This window comes from Electrophorus electricus, chromosome 3 (assembly GCF_041902795.1).
Source record: "Electrophorus electricus isolate QZ-2024a chromosome 3, ASM4190279v1, whole genome shotgun sequence".
NCBI classification, from domain to species: Eukaryota; Metazoa; Chordata; class Actinopteri; order Gymnotiformes; family Gymnotidae; genus Electrophorus; species Electrophorus electricus.
Window position 1 is genome coordinate 7258427 of NC_137499.1, and position 27627 is coordinate 7286053.

The following is a 27627-nucleotide window of genomic DNA, read 5'->3' on the forward strand; positions in this document are numbered from 1 at the left end:
CTGATGGTTAATAAGAAAATTTTAAGGCACACCTCACCCACCTATGAAAGACTGCTTAGTCAGAGACCACACCAAAGAGAATGCTGTCTACCACAGCCAGATTACCTAAGAGTTAAGTGTTTGTACAGTTCAAAGGGAGAAAATAGGTTTATTGGTTTGATTAAGACTGTGTTTTATTTCCTCATAGCTAGCTCCTTGCTTCATGCATGACATTTGCACAATTCACTACATCATAAACTATAGCTTTATATGCAGTGAATGCATATACTGTATGTTATGCAAAGTATATCACAACTGGTCATATGCAGCATGGTGTGCTGTGAGGGAATATCTTTAAGGTAGGGAACCCCAAAGACTTTAACACTCACTGTCTACAAACACTTAAGTTAAATATAGATGTAAATAGTTGTAAATAGAGCATGTGCTCTATTTACACAGCAGATTTCATGCATTTCTGCATATCCTGAAGACACTACGTGGACATTCAGCATTTATTGCCAATATAACTGGATATGCACAATATAAAAGAATATGCACAGCTTATCTATAGAAAACAATTTCATGGTCTTGTTCCTCTACATCTTGGCAAAAATTAGTTTTAGATATAATTCACATAGACCTCTCTGGTCATCAGCAATTCAGTGAATAAATTACTAAGGCCCCAAGATCTGAAAATCTCTATCTGACGCTATTTACACTCTCATTACTTAAATAAATAATCTTAACACACATTTGTTAATATTGCACATGATATCCGAAACCTTGGACAGTGCCATTTTTTGTTAAAGTGTGAAAATAAAACAAATTTCTCAAATGAAATTCTCCATGACCATTTCTCTATGACCAACACTTTTATCAAATTATATTCTTTGTAAAGATAAAATGATGAACCAAAATTAAAACAATGTCCAATTATTAGGATTCTAATTTTTGTTTTTTAAAGCTATCATTACCTTCTGCTTCCCAAGTGTCAAGCTGGAGGACTGGAGGATAATTAGCGAAGAAGAAACTAGTTGTATATGTATTTACCAGCCAATGATGGCTGCATAACACAGAGGTCATACATAGATAATGTTGGGACTACATGAAGAGAGTTATTGTTGAGGTGAATTGGTCCACACAGATTTATAGGGGTATTCTAGGATAATTGTAATTTAATCTATATTCACTGCAACTGTACGGGGCCAAGTTTCCCAAACAGAGCCCTGAATTGTAGCCTATTACCTCAGAAAACAATTGAACACATCTTCAAATACTTAGAACAGAATGGAAACCATTAAGAATGCATGTAGTATTGTGAATGTAGTATTGTAAATTGTAAAAGTATAAAACAAACAAAAAAGTTGAACACATTTTGTGGTACAATATTGCTTTTTTCTCAACAGTATTTGTAAATTAAGATGTGGACCATTGTAATTCAGTGATTCTTCTCATAGGAAGAATTCGTGGTTGTCTGTAAACAATGTAGCAAGAGAAACGGAAACTTTTACTGTTAAAAAGAATACTTGTAGACTTTAAGACATTCTCATACAGGTTCATATATTCTTGTATTTAATATCTTAAGTTGCTCTTGTCTTGTTTGGTTCCATAGAAACACCTAAAGTAAGTTTTCTATGCAGTTCAAAGTGTATAATGATACATGTATTTTTTTGTGGTCACAGCCAGTTCACTGCAGTAATGGTACATAGAGATTAATTTACAATTAGTCCAGAATGTCTCCTGAACAACTGGAGTATAGACTCCTTCTGTTATATGTTAACATAAGAATATCATTAAAAGAAACCAAGAAACTATAGTAGTGTAACTATTCTTACACTACTGCTTATACATTAGGGATAATTATGCTACTAGGAGCCATTTCTGTAGATCAGGATGCAGATCCTGGAAAGACATGACTCAGCCTTTTGATCCAAACACAATTTAATCCTACTTGGAATCTTAATAATCTCCTTTCCTAAAGTTTCAGTGCAGACTATAGGATTTGGGACTGTGTTCCAGATTCATGTATTATGAGTCATTGTTCCACATTAATGCAGTCATTATTCAAAACTTGGCTATAGGATGGGCACTGATATATATCATTTGCTTAAAAAAATGTCACTGGGTATTGTCACTCAAGCAATATGTTCACTCATATTCACTGATAGCAAAAACCTCTAAGCAATACCTATGAATTAATTACTATGAACATTACAATATATGATAGTCTATCATTTTAATGCCACTATAATGTCTAACATGATTAAACCTTTAACCCATATGTGAAAACCCTCTCTTGAAGCCACGGTGCTCATAGATGGTTTCTTCTAGTAAACTCCGTGAAGGGATTTATCTTTAGGAAAGTTAAATTAACTATGGCCCCGCCTTTACCAAAGTTGAACAGTCTGACGTCCCTCCTTAAAGACAAGCAGTATAAATCTGAACACAGCATGGACCTGATCTCACTGAATCCGTGGGGCACCTGCCACTCCACACCATCATCATGGGGACATTAAATATAATACCTACAAAACTGCTAATATGGGTAACCTTATCTATTGGACTGGTCGCAGCACATTATAGTAAGTTCATAACTTTAAATATCAATGACCTTTGATACAGTACACTTTATTCTTGCATTTAATGCACATACTGACAGTATGACAATGTGCTGAATAATACATTTTATATATAATTTAAATTGTTTTAATATTATCCCTTCAAGTAATTTCAGATAGATTATTTGTACAGGTACATTTCTGAGATTATTTAGAGGGAAATAAATATTTGAAATGGAAATGACTTTAAAATTGATAGAATTGATGTTAAAATGCCCTGTATTAAAATCCATTGAATTGTTAAATAAATATGCTTTCCTGTAAATCCTTTAGCATTGCCCACAAGAGTAAGCATCATCCAACAAAATAACTACAACAAAAATTATTTTAATATGATCCATATTTGTTACTAAAGTTGTATGAAGGCTAAATTCATAATGTCATTTTTCAGGAGTTTCAGAAAGCAATGGGGTCTGCAGCACATGGGGTAACTACCAGATCAAGACCTTCGATGGAGATATCTTCCAACTCCAATCCACCTGCAACCACATCCTGGCCTCACAGTGTAGGAGCAACTATGAGGGCTTTAACATTCAGCTAAGGCGGCAGACCCAGAACAATGAAACCACCATCATGAAGGTCACGATGAAGCTAGAAGGGACAATAGTGGAACTAACTAGTTCTGCCATAAATGTCAATGGAGAAACGTGAGTGAATTTTTTTGAAGCTACATAGTAACTGTATCAATAGTAGTTCCAAAACTACTATTATAGTAAGTAGTTATCTTACTATAAGAGGAAAGGTAGACTAAAACATTCAATTATTTATGTCCATGATCAAAAATGTCTTAGATTGTCACTGTTTTTTAAATAAATGTGGAGCAGATTTACTCATTTCTCTTAAACAAGGGGACTCTTGAAAAATGTAATAATCTAAAATAATTAATTCATTCTACATCTTTAAAATTGTGTGAGGTAGAATTGGGGAAAATGTCCAAATTACATTCTTGTTGTTGTTGTGTTCTCTTTAAGGATAACAGTCCCATACAATGGGCCAGGTGTTTTTATTGAGAAAATCAGCTATTACCTCACAGTCAAAGCTACAATGGGGGTAACAGCCATATGGAACCTAGACGATGCCTTCATGGTAACTTATTATTAATCACAATGAAAGCAAATATATATTGAAACCTTCATAATACTGTCTTACACGAAATATCAGTAGACTACAGGTATTTTAAATAAAGTAACATTGCTGAAATATAAATATGGTTATAAAACCAATGTTGTTTTTTTCTCTACAGGTTGAATTAAATCAAAAGTACAAAAATCAGACTTGTGGGCTTTGTGGTGACTTCAACGGAGTCCCAATTTACAATGAATTTATCAAGGACGGTAAAGTAAAATTACAGATACTCTTCTTGCTATCTAAATGTTGGGGAAGGGAGTGTTCAGTTGAATTGTAATATGTATTTCTGTGTGGTTTAGGAGTGAACCTTTCTGCTCCTGACTATGGAAATCTATGGAAGATGGATGACCCAACAGAGCACTGTGAGGAACAAGCTGCAATAGTTAATGACAACTGCGGAGATGAGGTACCAAAAGCTACCTTGGCATCATATGAATACAGAGTGCAACAAGAAAGCACAGTGATGCATTAGTGCTTGTAACAGTTACAAAAACATGTTTTATTAAAGCATCTCAAATACAGATACTGCAGACTATGTATTTCATCAAATGATATCATTCTCTGCAGAACATCTGCGAAAGTCTGTTCCTCAGCAACCATTTCAGCAACTGCAGTGCTGCTGTATCAGTTGAATCATTTGTCAAAGTCTGCATGAAGGATCTCTGCCAATGTAACACAACCTCTGGATTTTCCTGCCTATGCCAAACCATAGCAGAATACTCTCGACAGTGTGCGTATGCAGGAGGGGTACCAGAGAACTGGAGGAAAAAAGATTTTTGCTGTGAGTACATGGGCTGTGCCTGGTTTATTTTGTGTCTATGCTGATTTCTGTGAGGATTCCTGGGTGTTTGTGTTTTTGTACTAAAATATATATATGGTACAATGTATTGACTCATGATCACCATATCTAACTTTATATTAATCTGAGTATATTGATATATTTATCTGGGTCTGTTACAGCAATGTCATGCCCAGCAAGCATGGTGTATATGGAGTGTGGAAATCCATGTATTGATACCTGTTCTAACTCAGAGAAAAAGGATTGTACACAACATTGCATTGATGGATGCTTTTGCCCCCCAGGTAATGTTTGTTTAAGAGGCCTTGCCTCACCTTAATGCTTGAGGTGTCCCTGATGCATATAGACATAAAAGTGATTTGCTAATCATAGCTTTGATTGATAGAGCTTTAATCTGTAGTCCAAAGATCCTTAATCTTAGCCATTTATATGAACAAAATATGAAACAGTTTATTGGAAACTGGATTGCAAAACATATTGGAAACTTTCGTCAATTTCTCTGAATATTTATTTTATCTTATAAGGCACTGTTTTTGATGATGTAACAAAATCTGGATGTATACCACTCAGTGAGTGTTCCTGCACTCATGGAGGGAAAGTGTATGCCTCTGGTGAAAGTTACACTACCAGCTGCGGTAGTAAGTGGTAAGTGGCAACTGTGGTAAGTCTCAAATAAAATAGTTCTGCCTGCTATTTTTAGGCATCATACAAAAATAACTAGTCATTGCAAGTGTGAGACTCAATTATTGTGTATCACCTAGCACCTGCAATGGGGGTCAGTGGAACTGTACAGAGAAAAACTGTCCTGCTACCTGTTCATTGCAAGGAGGAGCACACTTCATAACCTATGATGGAAAACCATACACATTTCATGGAGATTGCACATATGTCCTGTCAAAGGTATGCTAATATGGTTTTAAGGTGAACTTCCTTTCCAGCCTTAATGAGAAGAGTGATTAAGGGCTTAAACACCAGAATAATTGCCAGTTAACTTCCTGAGAGTCAGATTTGTCAGTTCTAGCGATGATGGCCATTATATACATTTACAATATTAATGCAAAATTTAAAAAAAGCACAGAGAATTAGATGTCAGACCTCTTGGTCTTTAGTTGTTTTACTTTTTATCTGATCAAATAAAATATGTAATAGATAAGATCGATATCTATCTCATGCTCAATATAGGATGTGGGGAATGGGGATATTTTCAGATTTCTTAATTTACCTTTAACATTCTGCTTCCCCACAGGACTGCACAGACACATATTTCACAGTTCTTGGAGAGCTTAGGAAATGTGGTATTACTAACACTGAGACCTGTTTGAAGGCAATCATCTTGGCATTATCAGGATCCAATGTAGGGTTCTAATATATATATATATATATATATATATATATATATATATATATATATATATATATATATGATTATTGACTTATTTACACACACACACACATGTGTGTGTATGTATGTATATATATAAACACACAGTATATGTATGCATATTCACAATACAGGTGATCGTTGTGGGCCGAAATGGAGATGTTTCCATCAACAGAATAGTGACACAATTACCACATTCTACATGTAAGTTTATTCGTTTATTACGGGATTCTCTCTTTGTTATTGGGGTTGATCTGTCATTATATCTAATTTAATCTTTATATATATATATATATATATATATATATATATATATATATATATATATATATAAAAGATTCAATTAACTACAGTTTTTATATAACAAAAAAAAGTAATTTGTTTGATTTCGTTTTACAGCTGATGTCAGCATCTTCATGCCATCCAGTTTCTTCATCATCATCCATTCTTTTAAGTTTGGGCTTCAACTGAAAATACAGCTTGTGCCCATCATGCAGGTTTTCATCACAGTAAACTCAACATTTCAAGGACAAACATGTGGTGTGTATATGCCTTCTAACACTTCTGCATAGTTTCTAGCACAGATTTTATGTGAATACTCTTTAAAAAAAAAACTAAAGCAGGGTTCTATGATAAGCCTGGTGCTCCTGACAGAAAAAATATTGAATCACACAAAAAAAATTTTGAGCACCAACTTGACATGCCTTTTTATTCGTGATGCAGAGAGATGACAACCGTTTATTTGGGCTAGACTGAAAATCAAATCCAATTACACTAATAGAGTAATTAACTAATATTCATCTAGAACACAAGCTGTGTAGCATACCGTGTGTGTGTTTGCGCTTGTTACACACATAATATTTGAACATAAAAGCAAGCTAAACAATATCATTCAACTTTCTTAAAATGCCACCTAACATTAATGTGTCTTTAGCCAAGCTAGCTAAACAACTTACAGGTAAGATATCTAGCTACTTCTGCAATCCATAATTTTACGCATTACTACTCATTAGTTAGTCTCCTCAATTTAGCAGGTATTTATATATCACTTGACATAAGCATTGCACATTGTCCCAAGCATGCTAGCTAATTTTCTGGTCATGACTTGTCAAAATAGCAACATTTGATTTTTCCAGTTTTATTGATCACTGAACACATTTGTATTCATGCATAATGAATTCAAATGCAAATATTTTACTTGCACTGTAGAACTCTGTAAAATGTTCCAAAGTTAAACATTTAAAAAGGATCATACTCTCTAAAACATTTGGGAATAATGTAGAATAAGCTATTTTCTCGCATCCAACAGGTCTTTGCAGCAATTTCAACAACATGCAGACAGATGACTTCAAGATCCGCGGAGGACTTATACAAGCAACTGCTGTGGATTTTGCCAACACTTGGAAGATGAGAGCAGACTGCAATGAGATCAAGAGAAGCTTTGAGAATCCATGCAGTTTAAGCTCTGAAAATGGTATGGATAATGTAGTTTTCTCACCTTTGACCTGTATAACACTCTATATACAATTCATCATGTTGATACTGAATTTTTATTTTTTTTTTGTAAATAAGGGTAAGCACCTGTTCCTGTTTTTTACAGAGAAATATGCACAATACTGGTGCTCCCTGCTATCAGATCCTTTAGGAGTCTTCTCATTGTGCCATTCTGAAATTAGTCCAGACATCTACACAGCAGTGAGTTCACCATATACTTGGAAATATTATTGGGAAAAGAAACATAATCCTTCCTCAAAGTTATTTCACTTTACTCTGCCTTTTTTTTTTACTCATAGAACTGCATATATGACACCTGTAACTGTGAAAAAACAGAGGACTGTATGTGTGCTGCTTTATCATCATACGTGTATGCATGTGCTGAGAGGGGCATACATCTTACTGGTTGGAGAGAAGCTGCCTGCAGTGAGTCAAATTTACTATCAGTGTGAAACTATCTTACCATGTCTTAAAAGACCCAAACATGTTTCTTTGGCTGAGGCTATATATTTAGGAGAGCTTTAAACGTTGAAGTGTAAATATGTGGCCAAAGATGCAGGCTCTTAAGAGTAAATGGCATGAGCATTATTTGGCTTTGAAAAGCACTGGGGACAAGAATGGGGACTGGGTGCTGTGTTCAGTTGCCCCTTAAGTTTGTGTTTGTTTTAAGAAATCAATTCCTTAGACAAGTTCATTCACTTAAAAAACAAAAAACAAAAAATCACTGCACATTGAACAATAAGTACAACAAGAAGTATCTGGGCTTTTTCCCATGCAATGCCAGCCACTAGTCACATGTCATATTAGAGGTGTGACCTGACCAAATACACTTTTCCACATTATCTTAGCACCACCATATCTGCAGCAAGCTGCTATATAAAATATTTTCAGATTACTCTTTCAAAAGGTGGTGGGGAGAAAATAAGACATTTCCCAAAGGGGATGGTTTTATATTTTACATTTACATGTCACAAGCATCTGCAGCATAAATACCTATGGTAAATGCCTTTGGTACATTTCTAAACAATTAAAATAAATGTGTTTTGGAAAAAAAACTTCCTAATTATGTTTGTAAAAATATTTTCAGAATCTTAAGAAGTGGATATCTTCAGTTCAAGCTAATATTCTGGAGGAATAATTGTTAGGATTTCTGATTTGGTCTTGCGCAGTAACATCTTGTCTTTTAACAGAATTTTATTAATACAAATGAATGTGAATTATTTTCTGGAAGATAAATGAAAAATATATCAAGCCATTATTTAAACTAACATAACTAACTGTTGTTGTAATCTGTCATCAGAATCTTTTAGTACTTCCTGCCCAAGCACCATGGTGTATTCCTACAACATGACTAGCTGTGACCGTACTTGTCAGTCTCTGAGCCAGAAGGACTACATCTGCACCATGAGCTTTGTACCAGTAGATGGCTGTGGCTGTGCAGAGGGGACATACCTGAATGAGATTGGCACCTGTGTTCCTCCAGCCAGCTGCCCATGTTATGATTTCAATACATTGATCCCAGCTGGTGAAGTCATTAGCAAAGATGGGACCACATGGTAAGGTCTGATCTGTTAGTGTAAAAGAATGAAAATAATTTAACAAGTGATATTAGCAGTGTATAATTTTGATTTTAATTTCTCATTCAATTTCAGCACTTGCAAACAGGGAAGACTGGATTGCATTGGTGAATTTAAGGCAGAAGGTATATAAACATAATGAAGGAACAATAATTATTAATATTGTTATTTATGTTACTTAATGTACACTTAATATGCACAAGGATGACAAAAATATAAAATAAAATCTGACAGGGTGCAAAGCTAAAAATATATGCATGCAGTTATTAATCTGATGAAATTGAAAAGTAATGTTAAAAGCATCTCCCAAATGCTAAAAATATAAATGATAGAATTCTAAGAGTTCATCTGTATATTTATCTCTGTATGTATTTTTAATTTTAGTATGTACTGCACCAATGACATTCTTCAACTGTTCCACGTCTCCTCCTGAAACGACCGGGTCTGAATGTCAAAAGAGCTGCAAAACACTTGACATGGCCTGTGTAAGTTACTAATAAGTAGGATAACCTGCCATGTAATAACTAAAATAAAACTGATGTTGATTATACTTATTAGCTTCCCAATATATATTTTAATAAACTATAATCTAGATATTTTTTTTGTGATTCAATTTTTATCTTATTGCATCATTACAGATCAGCACAGAATGTGTGTCTGGCTGTGTGTGTCCCTCTGGACTTGTGTCAGATGGAGAAGGTGGTTGCATTACTGAGGACCTTTGTCCTTGTATCCATAATGGACTAACCTATCAATCTGGGAGCAGTGTTAAATTTGATTGTAACTACTGGTATGTTCAACATTTTCAAAATTCTTTCTAACATGTTTTCATTCATTGTGTGCCACCTGAAAACGAAATTCTATTTATTTTCTTACAGCACATGTAAGGACAGAAAATGGCAGTGTACCACAAAGCAATGTAGTGGAACCTGCAGTGTGTATGGGAATGGACACTACATAACCTTTGATGACAAAAAATATGTTTTTAGTGGAAACTGTGAATATACACTTGCACAGGTATTGGTCTAATGCCAGCACCAAGAAATGTGTGATACAATACAAGAAATACAGGAACAAATGAGTTCAAATTAGCTGGTACTCTGTAATTTTGAATTCTATATAAAAGCAGATTTAAGGCAAAATAAGTGATTTTGCCTCAAATGAAACCTTGTGATCTCCTTTCTTAAATATTTCTGGCTATATTTTATTTAGAATAGTGATACTCTGTGTAATCAGTATTCCTATTGTAGATGAGCATATGTATTAAAGTATGTGTACTGTAGTACCATCAAAGATTAATCATTTGTAGGTTCAATAGCTAGACTCTAATCCTTTTATAATTTACAGGACTACTGTAGCAGCAGCAATGGCAATGGCACTTTTAGAATAATCTCTGTAAACATTCCATGTGGAACCACAGGCACCACTTGCTCCAAGGCTATCAACATCTTCTTGGGGGTGAGTCAGCTTTAGCTTAGTGCACACAAGTGCTCTGCCATGGAATAAATCAGCAATACACATGCACTTAGCAAAGATTATTGTCTTCTAGAGCAATGAAATTACATTGAGTGATGGAACCTACCAACTGGTCCAAAGAAATACAGGGGAGGACATCCCTTACCAAATTCGGACCATGGGAATTTACTTGGTGATTGAGGCTGACAATGGTTTGATCATTATATGGGATAGGAAAACGAGCATATATATCAAGCTGAGCCCTGACTTTAATGTGAGTAATTGTGCATTATGTGGACCATTGCATTTTCATACATTTAAACTCTATACAGGATTGATGTCTTTCACTTCCTTACTCACAGGGAAATGTATGTGGTCTGTGTGGAAACTATGATGGCAATGCAAACAATGACTTCACCACAAGAAGCCAAGAAGTTGTAGTTGATAGCCTGGACTTTGGCAATAGTTGGAAGTTCTCACCCATGTGCCCAGAGGCATTGGCTATCCAAAAGCCGTGTACCAGTAATCCCTACAGAGAAGCGTGGGCACAGAAACAGTGCAGCATTATAAACAGCAATGTCTTCTCAAGCTGCCATTCACAGGTAGCATCAAAACACATAACCTTAGTAAAAAATGAATTTGTCAGTGAATATCAAATCTGTGAACAGATATTCACATTGGATTTTCTGATTTGCAAAATTCATAGGTGGACCCATCTACTTACTATGATAATTGTGTGAGCGATGCGTGTGCTTGTAATACCGGTGGAGATTGTGAGTGTTTCTGTACTGCTGTAGCGGCATATGCAGAAGCCTGTAATGCAGCTGGAAGCTGTGTTCAGTGGAGAACTCCTAAAGTTTGCCGTGAGTCACAGATAACCATTTCAGTTTCTTTTAACCCACTCTAAGATCATGCCTAAAACTAAATAAGTGCAAACACTTGAGTTTTAAATCATGATGTTTTTTGCAGCACTGTTCTGTGAATACTTCAACCCTCCTGATGAGTGTGAGTGGCACTACCAGCCTTGTGGCGCCCCCTGTATGAAGACCTGCAGGAACCCCCAAGGAAATTGTTCTGTTCATATTCCAGCCCTTGAAGGTAGGAGTTTATGTTTATAACAACTATGGCTACTACAGTATTATACCATCAACAGACTGACAGCAGTGTTAGTATATTGTGTATTGGAAGTGCTTGTGTACTTGAGTAATACCAACCACCAGAAAAATGAAAAGATGATAATAATTGGTTTCACACCTAAACATCACATCAGCCACGACTGGGTGAATGTAGGTGAATCATTGTTTCTCATTTCAAATTAAATTCTTGTTTTCTGGGGATAGGTACCTATGAAATTTTTTTTTAGTATATTTTTAAATACCAATTATAGAGTGCATATACAGTGCACAAAAAATATGTTAAAGGTTAGAGAAGGTTATGGTGTATAGTAAATATTATTTTTGTGCAATACTGTGTATATATTTGGATTAATATAGGACAAAAGACCTTCCAATTAATTAATTGTTAGAGAGTGCATGCTATCAAAATTACAATCCTACTGATTGCTCCTTCTTTGCAGGTTGCTATCCCAATTGCCCAGCTGAACTCCCCTTCTTTGATGAAGATAACATGAAATGTGTGGCACAAGAACAATGTGGGTGCTATGACGGAATGCAGCAATATAAGATTGGCAAAACAATCCCATCTACGAATAACTGCGAGACATGGTATGTCTATTTAAGCATGTCTATTTTGTGTAATCATGCACTTACTTATTAAATCATCTGTATAAGAAATACAGTTTTATAATGATGCTACTCAATGCTAGAAAATTGTATTGTATACTGTATATTTTATTGAATATTATGTATTTTTTTCACCTCGACTATTGTAATGCAGGAAAAAAAACAAAGAAACAAAGAGCATGAATAGGTTTCACAGAGTCTTGAATATTAAAGAAGGGAATTTGAATATTTCCGGGTGCGGGAACGCTATGTGCGTCTGTGCTGCTGCTCCTCCCCGGGTTTACTTTTTTAATTTTTTCCTTTCCCTGCCTTTAATACCGCCTGTCATTGGTATTCCTGAGCAAAACTGTGGTTTCACTTTTCAATACTGACAGTGGATAGTGTTATCCGTTTGCTACTGGATATAATTGTGCTTTTTCTACTGTCATCCTCTGTGGATACTCTGCTGCCTGCTATGGAGGGTCTGCACGCTAGTGCAGCTTCCACAATTTGTCCACTGTGTACACACCACCAGCTGCTTTTGCGGTGGCTGCGAGCCCTCTTCACACTTCCCTATCCGTCCTCTGCAGCTGTGTTGAGTGAGATTGGCTTCTCTCTGACTCGGCTGCTAGCTGTCAACTTTTGCTTGCCGTTGAACTGATTGAGAGGTGTTGGGTTGTGGTGTTTGTTTAACGTAGCGCTAGCATTGCATTCAGTGAGTAGGAGTTGCACTGGCAACTATACGCTTTTCAGGGTTTCTTTTTTTTTGTGGTTTGCCTTTTTGACATCCTTGGCCTGGGCTCCGCTACGCATTGACTATCTGACTACTTTGATGGACTTCAGTTTACCTACTCATCATCAGATCATCACTGTTTATGATCCCACCTACGTCTCAACACGTCTGTTTACAACCCCTGCAGCTCCATTGGTATCGCTAGATGACCTCGCTACATCCATCAGTGGACAAAATGCAAACCTACTACCTTCTGATCTTCAGACACCAGTATTCCTACTCTCTGGACTATTGGAGGAACTAGCCAGGGAATGGATATCAGTGTTCTTTGTGCTCTTCCTTAATCAAATGACTTGCTGCAGTCTGGTTCTTCCCCCTCTGTGTCCTCATGCATGGTTAACCTAGCCTTGCTTGTGGATCTCTTAAGGACAAAACTGCATTGCTTCATGAACTCACTGGTCACTACAAACTGGATCTACTCTTCTTAACTGAAACCTGGCAAGTGCTGGATGAATACATCTATCTGAATGTGGCCACTCCTCAGGGCTTCAATTACCTTTACAGGTCCACTCCTCTGGGCTACAGTTACCTTTGTACCCTCAGGCCATTGGGTAGGGTGGTGGCCTGGCGGTCATATTTCATGAAGTTGAGACTCAGCTTTTGTAAACTTCAGGAGACATTTTCTTTTGAACTTATGGCGCTTAAGGTGTCTAACACCACTACCTCTATAATTTTTACTTGTATATTGGCACCCTAAATGTTCTGCAACTGAATTCCAGTCAGAATTCAGTAAAGTGCTGAATAGTATCAGTTCCTTTTACTAAGACTCTGGTTGTTCTTGTTGACTTCAATATTCATCTGGATTCGGTGTCCTCCTTATTTATGGACTTTGTGGCTCTGCTAAATTGTTTTGGTTTAACGCAACCTTTTGACTTCCTTACCCATATGCATGGTCATATTTTGGATGTAATTTGCCCTACTGTTGTAAACTCTTGTTTCCAGTTTATATGCTGGCACTTCAGATCATAAACTAATCACTGCTATGCTCTCTTGTCCCTATTCAAAACCCTCTTCTAAGGTCTCGCTTATCGTAACATCTCTGCTGTCGAGCCTCTGTCCTTTTCGGCTTATTAGCACTGGCAGATGCCTTGAACATTAAGTTAAGAAAAGTGTATTGCATGTGCATTCCCTTGCATACTCTGACCATTTAGTCAAATGAATTAAGTATTCAGGACAAGTGTGAAAATGCCCTTAAAGTGTTGTCACCCCAACATTTCTTATCCTATCTGTCGCATGATCAATCTTTCGCTTCCAACCTCCCCCTGCTCTGAAAGTAGCAACTGTCACCCCCATTATTAAGAAATCAGGACTTGATAGTTCAGCCATAGAAAATTTCAGACTCATCCAATTTGCTGTTTGCCTTCAATGTCATAGAGAGAGTCATGGCATCCGAGCTGGTTGACTCTCTAAACTCCACCAATCTCTGTGAGACTTTTCACTCAGGCTTATGCCCCCATCATAGCATCGAAACAACTCTTCTTTATATTTTCAATTATCTTCTTCTGTACTCTGACTCTGGTTCCACTGCCATCCTGTTATTACTTCACGTCACTGCAGCTTTTGACACAATTAACCATACCATTTTAATTTCATGACTTTCCAGTTGGATTTACTGGCACGGTTCTGTCCTGTTTTAAATTGTATCTAACCCATAAGCACCAAATATTTTGTATAGGGAAGCATAAATCCAACACCAACATTGTTAGTCAGAGTATTCTCCAAGGATCTGCTTTTTATCATGTACATCCTGCCCCTTTGTTATATCATTCATCATCGCAAGCTTAAATTTCATTGCTATGCTGAGGATGCAAAAATGTTGGGGAATATTTATCTTTCTGACCAATTCCCTGACCTCTTGTATTCAATATCTAAATTCCTGACTTTGTTCAAATTTTTTACAGCTAATGCGCACAAGACCTAATTTCTATTAATAGGCACTAAATCTGTTATTTCTTCATTTTCCAACACTGCACTGGTTGTCAACAACACTCCTATTAGCCCCTCCACCACTGCACCGAACCTTGGAATTCTTTTTGACCTGTGTCTGTCATTCGAACTACAAATGAAATTGCTGACTAAGTCTACATACTTCCATCTTTGCAAAATTGCCCACCTGTGTTTAATGGTGACGCTTAAAGACTCTGAGATCCTGGTTCAGCATTCCTTACCTCTAGGTTAGATTATTGCAATTCACATCTCTATGGTTTACCCTCTAAGTCTCTCTGCCCCATTCAGCATATACAAAATGCTGCAGCCCAAGTCTTGGTCCCCTCTAAGAAATCGTTGCATATCATCCCCATCCTTCAACAGTTACACTGGTTACCCATAGTTAAACATATTCAATAAAAAATTATTATTTCCATTAAAGCACTCCATGGCCTTGTGGCCTCTTATATTGCTAACTTACTCCATCTGTACATTCCATCTGGCTCATTAAGGTCCTCTGATTCAGGTCTCCTCACTGTCCCCAGATTTAGGCTGTCCATGATGGGTGGCTGGTCTCTGTTCGGTCTACGTTGCTATTATTGTTAATATGATTTCTAAGAAGGTTACAGTGAATAGCTAGTTAGATTTTCTTCCATTGCCATTGCCTTTAAAACAATACCCTTTTCAATTGATATATTCATTCATTTCCCTCATTTCTGGTGCCAAACTATTTAGAGCAAATCTCAACCAACCATTAAAATGGCTAACCATATTGTGCACTGTTGAATTTACATATAAAGAATATCTATATTGTAACACATAGGTAAAAAATGCAGCTCTTAATGTAGTAAAATACCGTTTTTCTTAATTTTGGTTACACTGTCTTTAAAGTCAATAGAAGTAGATATGCGATAGTGATTAGAAAGTGCAACAGCCACAATTTCAGTTATACTGAAACATAAATCTCATAGCATGACTAAATCTAATATGTGACCATGATTGTGCAAGAAACTGTTTCTGAGTCAAGTCAAAAATGCTTAAATTGCATGAATTCAGTGCTTTTTTGTCTGAGGCTGTATCAACATAAAAAATGAAATCAGGAGACTTGTGATTAATTGTACAGGTAGCTAATATCATACACTTTTAGTAAGAAAAAAGATGTGTGGTGGACATTAGACAACCATTAGCAAGGCTGGTTTTTAGTAAAGCTGAAAGATATTTACAAGAAGACACTGTCCCACTGAAATGTTACTAAAATTAAAAATGCTGTAAAAGACAAAAGGTAGACATACTAGAAACAGATTAGTATAGTAACACTTAAAATATGATGCATAGTTTTTATTTATTTATTTTTTAAATAATCATTGGGTAAAATTCTATCATACTGAAGCAGGAAATAAGAGACAAATTAAAAGGTTGTAACATTTTTTTCTTTGCAGAGGCACAGGTTTGATATTTAATGCTTGCAAAGGATATCTGTCTAGAAACCTCTATGCTGTTAAAAGAAGGATAATACTATAAATATATATACTATAAAGCACACATTATCAATAATCAAGCCATTCATAATTAAACAGTACATTAACAAATATTTATTGTCACAGTGGTAGGTGTATTTTATTATTAGCAATACATTTATAATGATGGTTGTTGTAAATCCTTTCATTGTTTTTGACTATACAATCTGGCAGCATGCATTAAACATTATTTGGTTTCTTTTCTGCTAGTCGGTGCACAACAAATGGAAAGAAATGCAACCATGATGTGCAGGGTAATTTCTTTGTATAATATAAACATTTGCAGTTTGTTTTTAAGTAAATGTTATCAGTCATCTAAAAGCAACTTTATTCTGCTCTTGCAGCTTGTATGTGCCACTACAGTAATAATATGCACCATTATGGGGAAATCATTTACCACACAACAGATGGACTTGGAGGTTGTATTACAGCTGTTTGTTCTGAGAATGGAACAATTAAAAGGACACTGACACCTTGTGAAACCACAGTTTCCCCAACATCAGTAACCACAACACAGAAATGGACTACCACACCAGTGCCTACAACTGTGTTTGTCTTTACAAAACCAGGTGTGATTCTTAAGAAACAAAAGGCTATTCTGTTTAAATTGTTCATGTGTATTGACCAGAAATATATATTTCTTATATCTGTATGAGCCAAAGCAAGAACTGCATGTGTAGATTTAGCATAATAAAGATTAATACAATTTTTATATTCACCAGAAGTAACCACCTCTCAGAGTTCCATCATTACCAAATCTACAGCAGTACCACCAACACCACCTGAATTCACCACTCCAAGATTAGAAACACCACCAAAAGAAACCACTGCTGCAACAATAGGAGTTCAAACATCATATACTACCGGTGCTCCTGAGATCACCACATCTCTTCCACCATCAACAGAAACAGCGACTCCCGGTTTGGCGTCTACACCATCCATTTCCACGGGCTCCATACCAACGACTGTGACACAGACAACACCACAGCCTATCACAACAAATGTTGTAACATCTGTTGAAACAAGCACTAAAGCCACAAGTCCTACTGCTCAAGAGACTACCACATCTGCAGAAAAACCAACACAGCCAAGCACTGCTGCTGAAAAATCAAAAGAGACACCAGTAATAACTGGGACTCAGCCTTCCACCATCACCGAATCTACTGTAGTACCATCAACAACAGTTGTTATTACAACAACCACAGCTGAAATATCAAAAACCCCAGGAAAAGAACCATCCACACTATCAGAACAAACAACACATTTGATCACTGGTGTTGTAAAGACAACACCCGAGACACCAGAAGTAACCACCTCTCAGAGTTCCATCATTACCAAATCTACAGCAGTACCACCAACACCACCTGAATTCACCACTCCAAGATTAGAAACACCACCAAAAGAAACCACTGCTGCAACAATAGGAGTTCAAACATCATATACTACCGGTGCTCCTGAGATCACCACATCTCTTCCACCATCAACAGAAACAGCGACTCCCGGTTTGGCGTCTACACCATCCATTTCCACGGGCTCCATACCAACGACTGTGACACAGACAACACCACAGCCTATCACAACAAATGTTGTAACATCTGTTGAAACAAGCACTAAAGCCACAAGTCCTACTGCTCAAGAGACTACCACATCTGCAGAAAAACCAACACAGCCAAGCACTGCTGCTGAAAAATCAAAAGAGACACCAGTAATAACTGGGACTCAGCCTTCCACCATCACCGAATCTACTGTAGTACCATCAACAACAGTTGTTATTACAACAACCACAGCTGAAATATCAAAAACCCCAGGAAAAGAACCATCCACATTATCAGAACAAACAACACATTTGATCACTGGTGCTGTAAAGACAACACCCGAGACACCAGAAGTAACCACCTCTCAGAGTTCCATCATTACCAAATCTACAGCAGTACCACCAACACCACCTGAATTCACCACTCCAAGATTAGAAACACCACCAAAAGAAACCACTGCTGCAACAAGAAGAGTTGAAACATCATCTACTACCGGTGCTCCTGAGATCACCACATCTCTTCCAGCATCAACAGAAACAGCGGGTCCCGGTTTGGCGTCTACACCATCCATTTCCACGGGCTTCATACCAACGACTGTGACACAGACAACACCACAGCCTATCACAACAAATGTTGTAACATCTGTTGAAACAAGCACTAAAGCCACAAGTCCTACTGCTCAAGAGACTACCACATCCGCAGAAAAACCAACACAGCCAAGCACTGCTGCTGAAAAATCAAAAGAGACACCAGTAATAACTGCGACTCAGCCTTCCACCATCACCGAATCTACTGTAGTACCATCAACAACAGTTGTTATTACAACAACCACAGCTGAAATATCAAAAACCCCAGGAAAAGAACCATCCACACTATCAGAACAAACAACACATTTGATCACTGGTGTTGTAAAGACAACACCCGAGACACCAGAAGTAACCACCTCTCAGAGTTCCATCATTACCAAATCTACAGCAGTACCACCAACACCACCTGAATTCACCACTCCAAGATTAGAAACACCACCAAAAGAAACCACTGCTGCAACAATAGGAGTTCAAACATCATATACTACCGGTGCTCCTGAGATCACCACATCTCTTCCACCATCAACAGAAACAGCGACTCCCGGTTTGGCGTCTACACCATCCATTTCCACGGGCTCCATACCAACGACTGTGACACAGACAACACCACAGCCTATCACAACAAATGTTGTAACATCTGTTGAAACAAGCACTAAAGCCACAAGTCCTACTGCTCAAGAGACTACCACATCCGCAGAAAAACCAACACAGCCAAGCACTGCTGCTGAAAAATCAAAAGAGACACCAGTAATAACTGCGACTCAGCCTTCCACCATCACCGAATCTACTGTAGTACCATCAACAACAGTTGTTATTACAACAACCACAGCTGAAATATCAAAAACCCCAGGAAAAGAACCATCCACACTATCAGAACAAACAACACATTTGATCACTGGTGTTGTAAAGACAACACCCGAGACACCAGAAGTAACCACCTCTCAGAGTTCCATCATTACCAAATCTACAGCAGTACCACCAACACCACCTGAATTCACCACTCCAAGATTAGAAACACCACCAAAAGAAACCACTGCTGCAACAATAGGAGTTCAAACATCATATACCACCGGTGCTCCTGAGATCACCACATCTCTTCCACCATCAACAGAAACAGCGACTCCCGGTTTGGCGTCTACACCATCCATTTCCACGGGCTCCATACCAACGACTGTGACACAGACAACACCACAGCCTATCACAACAAATGTTGTAACATCTGTTGAAACAAGCACTAAAGCCACAAGTCCTACTGCTCAAGAGACTACCACATCTGCAGAAAAACCAACACAGCCAAGCACTGCTGCTGAAAAATCAAAAGAGACACCAGTAATAACTGGGACTCAGCCTTCCACCATCACCGAATCTACTGTAGTACCATCAACAACAGTTGTTATTACAACAACCACAGCTGAAATATCAAAAACCCCAGGAAAAGAACCATCCACATTATCAGAACAAACAACACATTTGATCACTGGTGCTGTAAAGACAACACCCGAGACACCAGAAGTAACCACCTCTCAGAGTTCCATCATTACCAAATCTACAGCAGTACCACCAACACCACCTGAATTCACCACTCCAAGATTAGAAACACCACCAAAAGAAACCACTGCTGCAACAAGAAGAGTTGAAACATCATCTACTACCGGTGCTCCTGAGATCACCACATCTCTTCCAGCATCAACAGAAACAGCGGGTCCCGGTTTGGCGTCTACACCATCCATTTCCACGGGCTCCATACCAACGACTGTGACACAGACAACACCACAGCCTATCACAACAAATGTTGTAACATCTGTTGAAACAAGCACTAAAGCCACAAGTCCTACTGCTCAAGAGACTACCACATCCGCAGAAAAACCAACACAGCCAAGCACTGCTGCTGAAAAATCAAAAGAGACACCAGTAATAACTGCGACTCAGCCTTCCACCATCACCGAATCTACTGTAGTACCATCAACAACAGTTGTTATTACAACAACCACAGCTGAAATATCAAAAACCCCAGGAAAAGAACCAGACACATTATCAAAACAAACAACACATTTGATCACTGGTGCTGTAAAGACAACACCCGAGACACCAGAAGTAACCACCTCTCAGAGTTCCATCATTACCAAATCTACAGCAGTACCACCAACACCACCTGAATTCACCACTCCAAGATTAGAAACACCACCAAAAGAAACCACTGCTGCAACAAGAAGAGTTGAAACATCATCTACTACCGGTGCTCCTGAGATCACCACATCTCTTCCACCATCAACAGAAACAGCGACTCCCGGTTTGGCGTCTACACCATCCATTTCCACGGGCTCCATACCAACGACTGTGACACAGACAACACCACAGCCTATCACAACAAATGTTGTAACATCTGTTGAAACAAGCACTAAAGCCACAAGTCCTACTGCTCAAGAGACTACCACATCCGCAGAAAAACCAACACAGCCAAGCACTGCTGCTGAAAAATCAAAAGAGACACCAGTAATAACTGCGACTCAGCCTTCCACCATCACCGAATCTACTGTAGTACCATCAACAACAGTTGTTATTACAACAACCACAGCTGAAATATCAAAAACCCCAGGAAAAGAACCATCCACACTATCAGAACAAACAACACATTTGATCACTGGTGTTGTAAAGACAACACCCGAGACACCAGAAGTAACCACCTCTCAGAGTTCCATCATTACCAAATCTACAGCAGTACCACCAACACCACCTGAATTCACCACTCCAAGATTAGAAACACCACCAAAAGAAACCACTGCTGCAACAATAGGAGTTCAAACATCATATACTACCGGTGCTCCTGAGATCACCACATCTCTTCCACCATCAACAGAAACAGCGACTCCCGGTTTGGCGTCTACACCATCCATTTCCACGGGCTCCATACCAACGACTGTGACACAGACAACACCACAGCCTATCACAACAAATGTTGTAACATCTGTTGAAACAAGCACTAAAGCCACAAGTCCTACTGCTCAAGAGACTACCACATCCGCAGAAAAACCAACACAGCCAAGCACTGCTGCTGAAAAATCAAAAGAGACACCAGTAATAACTGGGACTCAGCCTTCCACCATCACCGAATCTACTGTAGTACCATCAACAACAGTTGTTATTACAACAACCACAGCTGAAATATCAAAAACCCCAGGAAAAGAACCATCCACACTATCAGAACAAACAACACATTTGATCACTGGTGCTGTAAAGACAACACCCGAGACACCAGAAGTAACCACCTCTCAGAGTTCCATCATTACCAAATCAACAGCAGTACCACCAACACCACCTGAATTCACCACTCCAAGATTAGAAACACCACCAAAAGAAACCACTGCTGCAACAATAGGAGTTCAAACATCATATACTACCGGTGCTCCTGAGATCACCACATCTCTTCCACCATCAACAGAAACAGCGACTCCCGGTTTGGCGTCTACACCATCCATTTCCACGGGCTCCATACCAACGACTGTGACACAGACAACACCACAGCCTATCACAACAAATGTTGTAACATCTGTTGAAACAAGCACTAAAGCCACAAGTCCTACTGCTCAAGAGACTACCACATCCGCAGAAAAACCAACACAGCCAAGCACTGCTGCTGAAAAATCAAAAGAGACACCAGTAATAACTGCGACTCAGCCTTCCACCATCACCGAATCTACTGTAGTACCATCAACAACAGTTGTTATTACAACAACCACAGCTGAAATATCAAAAACCCCAGGAAAAGAACCATCCACACTATCAGAACAAACAACACATTTGATCACTGGTGCTGTAAAGACAACACCCGAGACACCAGAAGTAACCACCTCTCAGAGTTCCATCATTACCAAATCTACAGCAGTACCACCAACACCACCTGAATTCACCACTCCAAGATTAGAAACACCACCAAAAGAAACCACTGCTGCAACAATAGGAGTTCAAACATCATATACTACCGGTGCTCCTGAGATCACCACATCTCTTCCACCATCAACAGAAACAGCGACTCCCGGTTTGGCGTCTACACCATCCATTTCCACGGGCTCCATACCAACGACTGTGACACAGACAACACCACAGCCTATCACAACAAATGTTGTAACATCTGTTGAAACAAGCACTAAAGCCACAAGTCCTACTGCTCAAGAGACTACCACATCCGCAGAAAAACCAACACAGCCAAGCACTGCTGCTGAAAAATCAAAAGAGACACCAGTAATAACTGCGACTCAGCCTTCCACCATCACCGAATCTACTGTAGTACCATCAACAACAGTTGTTATTACAACAACCACAGCTGAAATATCAAAAACCCCAGGAAAAGAACCATCCACACTATCAGAACAAACAACACATTTGATCACTGGTGCTGTAAAGACAACACCCGAGACACCAGAAGTAACCACCTCTCAGAGTTCCATCATTACCAAATCTACAGCAGTACCACCAACACCACCTGAATTCACCACTCCAAGATTAGAAACACCACCAAAAGAAACCACTGCTGCAACAATAGGAGTTCAAACATCATCTACTACCGGTGCTCCTGAGATCACCACATCTCTTCCAGCATCAACAGAAACAGCGACTCCCGGTTTGGCGTCTACACCATCCATTTCCACGGGCTCCATACCAACGACTGTGACACAGACAACACCACAGCCTATCACAACAAATGTTGTAACATCTGTTGAAACAAGCACTAAAGCCACAAGTCCTACTGCTCAAGAGACTACCACATCTGCAGAAAAACCAACACAGCCAAGCACTGCTGCTGAAAAATCAAAAGAGACACCAGTAATAACTGCGACTCAGCCTTCCACCATCACCGAATCTACTGTAGTACCATCAACAACAGTTGTTATTACAACAACCACAGCTGAAATATCAAAAACCCCAGGAAAAGAACCATCCACACTATCAGAACAAACAACACATTTGATCACTGGTGTTGTAAAGACAACACCCGAGACACCAGAAGTAACCACCTCTCAGAGTTCCATCATTACCAAATCTACAGCAGTACCACCAACACCACCTGAATTCACCACTCCAAGATTAGAAACACCACCAAAAGAAACCACTGCTGCAACAATAGGAGTTCAAACATCATCTACTACCGGTGCTCCTGAGATCACCACATCTCTTCCAGCATCAACAGAAACAGCGACTCCCGGTTTGGCGTCTACACCATCCATTTCCACGGGCTCCATACCAACGACTGTGACACAGACAACACCACAGCCTATCACAACAAATGTTGTAACATCTGTTGAAACAAGCACTAAAGCCACAAGTCCTACTGCTCAAGAGACTACCACATCCGCAGAAAAACCAACACAGCCAAGCACTGCTGCTGAAAAATCAAAAGAGACACCAGTAATAACTGCGACTCAGCCTTCCACCATCACCGAATCTACTGTAGTACCATCAACAACAGTTGTTATTACAACAACCACAGCTGAAATATCAAAAACCCCAGGAAAAGAACCATCCACACTATCAGAACAAACAACACATTTGATCACTGGTGTTGTAAAGACAACACCCGAGACACCAGAAGTAACCACCTCTCAGAGTTCCATCATTACCAAATCTACAGCAGTACCACCAACACCACCTGAATTCACCACTCCAAGATTAGAAACACCACCAAAAGAAACCACTGCTGCAACAATAGGAGTTCAAACATCATCTACTACCGGTGCTCCTGAGATCACCACATCTCTTCCAGCATCAACAGAAACAGCGACTCCCGGTTTGGCGTCTACACCATCCATTTCCACGGGCTCCATACCAACGACTGTGACACAGACAACATCACAGCCTATCACAACAAATGTTGTAACATCTGTTGAAACAAGCACTAAAGCCACAAGTCCTACTGCTCAAGAGACTACCACATCCGCAGAAAAACCAACACAGCCAAGCACTGCTGCTGAAAAATCAAAAGAGACACCAGTAATAACTGCGACTCAGCCTTCCACCATCACCGAATCTACTGTAGTACCATCAACAACAGTTGTTATTACAACAACCACAGCTGAAATATCAAAAACCCCAGGAAAAGAACCATCCACACTATCAGAACAAACAACACATTTGATCACTGGTGTTGTAAAGACAACACCCGAGACACCAGAAGTAACCACCTCTCAGAGTTCCATCATTACCAAATCTACAGCAGTACCACCAACACCACCTGAATTCACCACTCCAAGATTAGAAACACCACCAAAAGAAACCACTGCTGCAACAATAGGAGTTCAAACATCATCTACTACCGGTGCTCCTGAGATCACCACATCTCTTCCAGCATCAACAGAAACAGCGACTCCCGGTTTGGCGTCTACACCATCCATTTCCACGGGCTCCATACCAACGACTGTGACACAGACAACATCACAGCCTATCACAACAAATGTTGTAACATCTGTTGAAACAAGCACTAAAGCCACAAGTCCTACTGCTCAAGAGACTACCACATCCGCAGAAAAACCAACACAGCCAAGCACTGCTGCTGAAAAATCAAAAGAGACACCAGTAATAACTGCGACTCAGCCTTCCACCATCACCGAATCTACTGTAGTACCATCAACAACAGTTGTTATTACAACAACCACAGCTGAAATATCAAAAACCCCAGGAAAAGAACCATCCACACTATCAGAACAAACAACACATTTGATCACTGGTGTTGTAAAGACAACACCCGAGACACCAGAAGTAACCACCTCTCAGAGTTCCATCATTACCAAATCTACAGCAGTACCACCAACACCACCTGAATTCACCACTCCAAGATTAGAAACACCACCAAAAGAAACCACTGCTGCAACAATAGGAGTTCAAACATCATCTACTACCGGTGCTCCTGAGATCACCACATCTCTTCCAGCATCAACAGAAACAGCGACTCCCGGTTTGGCGTCTACACCATCCATTTCCACGGGCTCCATACCAACGACTGTGACACAGACAACACCACAGCCTATCACAACAAATGTTGTAACATCTGTTGAAACAAGCACTAAAGCCACAAGTCCTACTGCTCAAGAGACTACCACATCTGCAGAAAAACCAACACAGCCAAGCACTGCTGCTGAAAAATCAAAAGAGACACCAGTAATAACTGCGACTCAGCCTTCCACCATCACCGAATCTACTGTAGTACCATCAACAACAGTTGTTATTACAACAACCACAGCTGAAATATCAAAAACCCCAGGAAAAGAACCATCCACACTATCAGAACAAACAACACATTTGATCACTGGTGCTGCAAAGACAACACCCGAGACACCAGAAGTAACCACCTCTCAGAGTTCCATCATTACCAAATCTACAGCAGTACCACCAACACCACCTGAATTCCCCACTCCAAGATTAGAAACACCACCAAAAGAAACTACTGCTGCAACAAGAAGAGTTGAAATATCATCTACTACCGGTGCTCCTGAGATCACCACATCTCTTTCAGCATCAACAGAAACAACGGCTCCCAGTATGGCGTCTACACCATCCATTTCCACGGGCTCCATACCAACGACTGTGACACAGACAACACCACAGCCTATCACAACAAATGTTGTAACATCTGTTGAAACAAGCACTAAAGCCACAAGTCCTACTGCTCAAGAGACTACCACATCTGCAGAAAAACCAACACAGCCAAGCACTGCTGCTGAAAAATCAACAGAGACACCAGTAATAACTGCGACTCAGCCTTCCACCATCACCGAATCTACTGTAGTACCATCAACAACAGTTGTTATTACAACAACCACATCTGAAATATCAAAAACCCCAGGAAAAGAACCATCCACATTATCAGAACAAACAACACATTTGATCACTGGTGCTGTAAAGACAACACCCGAGACACCAGAAGTAACCACCTCTCAGAGTTCCATCATTACCAAATCTACAGCAGTACCACCAACACCACCTGAATTCACCACACCAAGATTAGAAACACCACCAAAAGAAACCACTGCTGCAACAATAGGAGTTCAAACATCATCTACTACCGGTGCTCCTGAGATCACCACATCTCTTCCAGCATCAACAGAAACAGCGGCTCCGGGTTTGGCGTCTACACCATCCATTTCCACGGGCTCCATACCAACGACTGTGACACAGACAACACCACAGCCTATCACAGTACATGTTGTAACATCTGTTGAAACAAGCACTAAAGCCACAAGTCCTACTGCCCAAGAGAGTACCACATCCGCAGAAAAACCAACACAGCCAAGCACTGCTGCTGAAAAATCAACAGAGACACCAGTAATAACTGCGACTCAGCCTTCCACCATCACCGAATCTACTGTAGTACCATCAACAACAGTTGTTATTACAACAACCACAGCTGAAATATCAAAAACCCCAGCAATAGAACCATCCACATTATCAGAACAAACAACACATTTGATCACTGGTGCTGTAAAGACAACACCCGAGACACCAGAAGTAACCACCTCTCAGAGTTCCATCATTACGAAATCTACAGCAGTACCACCAACACCACCTGAATTCACCACTCCAAGATTAGAAACACCACCAAAAGAAACCACTGCTGCAACAATAGGAGTTCAAACATCATATACTACCGGTGCTCCTGAGATCACCACATCTCTTCCAGCATCAACAGAAACAACGGCTCCCAGTATGGCGTCTACACCATCCATTTCCACGGGCTCCAAACCAACGACTGTGACACAGACAACACCCGGAACTCCTGAATTCACCACCAGAGCTTTAGAAACAACAACACCACCAACAGAAACCACTGCTGCAGCAAGAACTGCTGAAACTTCAATGACAACACATGAAGTTATAACTGGAAGTACTGTACCTTTAAAAACTGAGCCCCAAGTGATAGTAACGTCTGCTGTCTCAACAACTCCTGTTACAAAATTTAGTACAGCCTCCACATCTGCACCTACAACTGAGACTAGTATCGCAACTATACCTCAAACACTGTCAAATATCACTATTACATTACCTTTCATGTCAACTAAGAGAGTATGTTGCTTCATAAATGGCACAGATGTTCAACCAGGTAGGAGTTCGAATCCTCTACACACACAC

At 39.3% G+C, this 27627-nt stretch overlaps 1 protein-coding gene across 1 annotated transcript in view; it reads left to right on the top strand.

The window, feature by feature from the left end:
- The first annotated feature begins 2463 nt into the window (after positions 1–2463).
- Positions 2464–27627, top strand: part of LOC113586059 (uncharacterized) — a 29805-nt gene continuing 4641 nt past the window's right edge. The window contains exons 1-29 of the mRNA XM_081710087.1: positions 2464–2561; positions 2989–3244; positions 3569–3683; positions 3841–3931; positions 4025–4131; positions 4293–4506; positions 4686–4808; positions 5049–5169; positions 5286–5424; positions 5771–5878; positions 6040–6109; positions 6305–6445; positions 7215–7379; positions 7506–7600; positions 7699–7825; positions 8700–8955; positions 9052–9101; positions 9361–9461; positions 9615–9766; positions 9855–9993; positions 10324–10434; positions 10526–10705; positions 10794–11033; positions 11138–11294; positions 11401–11529; positions 12008–12155; positions 16599–16642; positions 16733–16957; positions 17111–27598. Of these exons, the coding sequence (XP_081566213.1) occupies positions 2483–2561; positions 2989–3244; positions 3569–3683; positions 3841–3931; positions 4025–4131; positions 4293–4506; positions 4686–4808; positions 5049–5169; positions 5286–5424; positions 5771–5878; positions 6040–6109; positions 6305–6445; positions 7215–7379; positions 7506–7600; positions 7699–7825; positions 8700–8955; positions 9052–9101; positions 9361–9461; positions 9615–9766; positions 9855–9993; positions 10324–10434; positions 10526–10705; positions 10794–11033; positions 11138–11294; positions 11401–11529; positions 12008–12155; positions 16599–16642; positions 16733–16957; positions 17111–27598 (14371 nt within the window). The 5' untranslated portion in view covers positions 2464–2482. The remainder of the gene's footprint in view (positions 2562–2988; positions 3245–3568; positions 3684–3840; positions 3932–4024; positions 4132–4292; positions 4507–4685; positions 4809–5048; positions 5170–5285; positions 5425–5770; positions 5879–6039; positions 6110–6304; positions 6446–7214; positions 7380–7505; positions 7601–7698; positions 7826–8699; positions 8956–9051; positions 9102–9360; positions 9462–9614; positions 9767–9854; positions 9994–10323; positions 10435–10525; positions 10706–10793; positions 11034–11137; positions 11295–11400; positions 11530–12007; positions 12156–16598; positions 16643–16732; positions 16958–17110; positions 27599–27627) is intronic.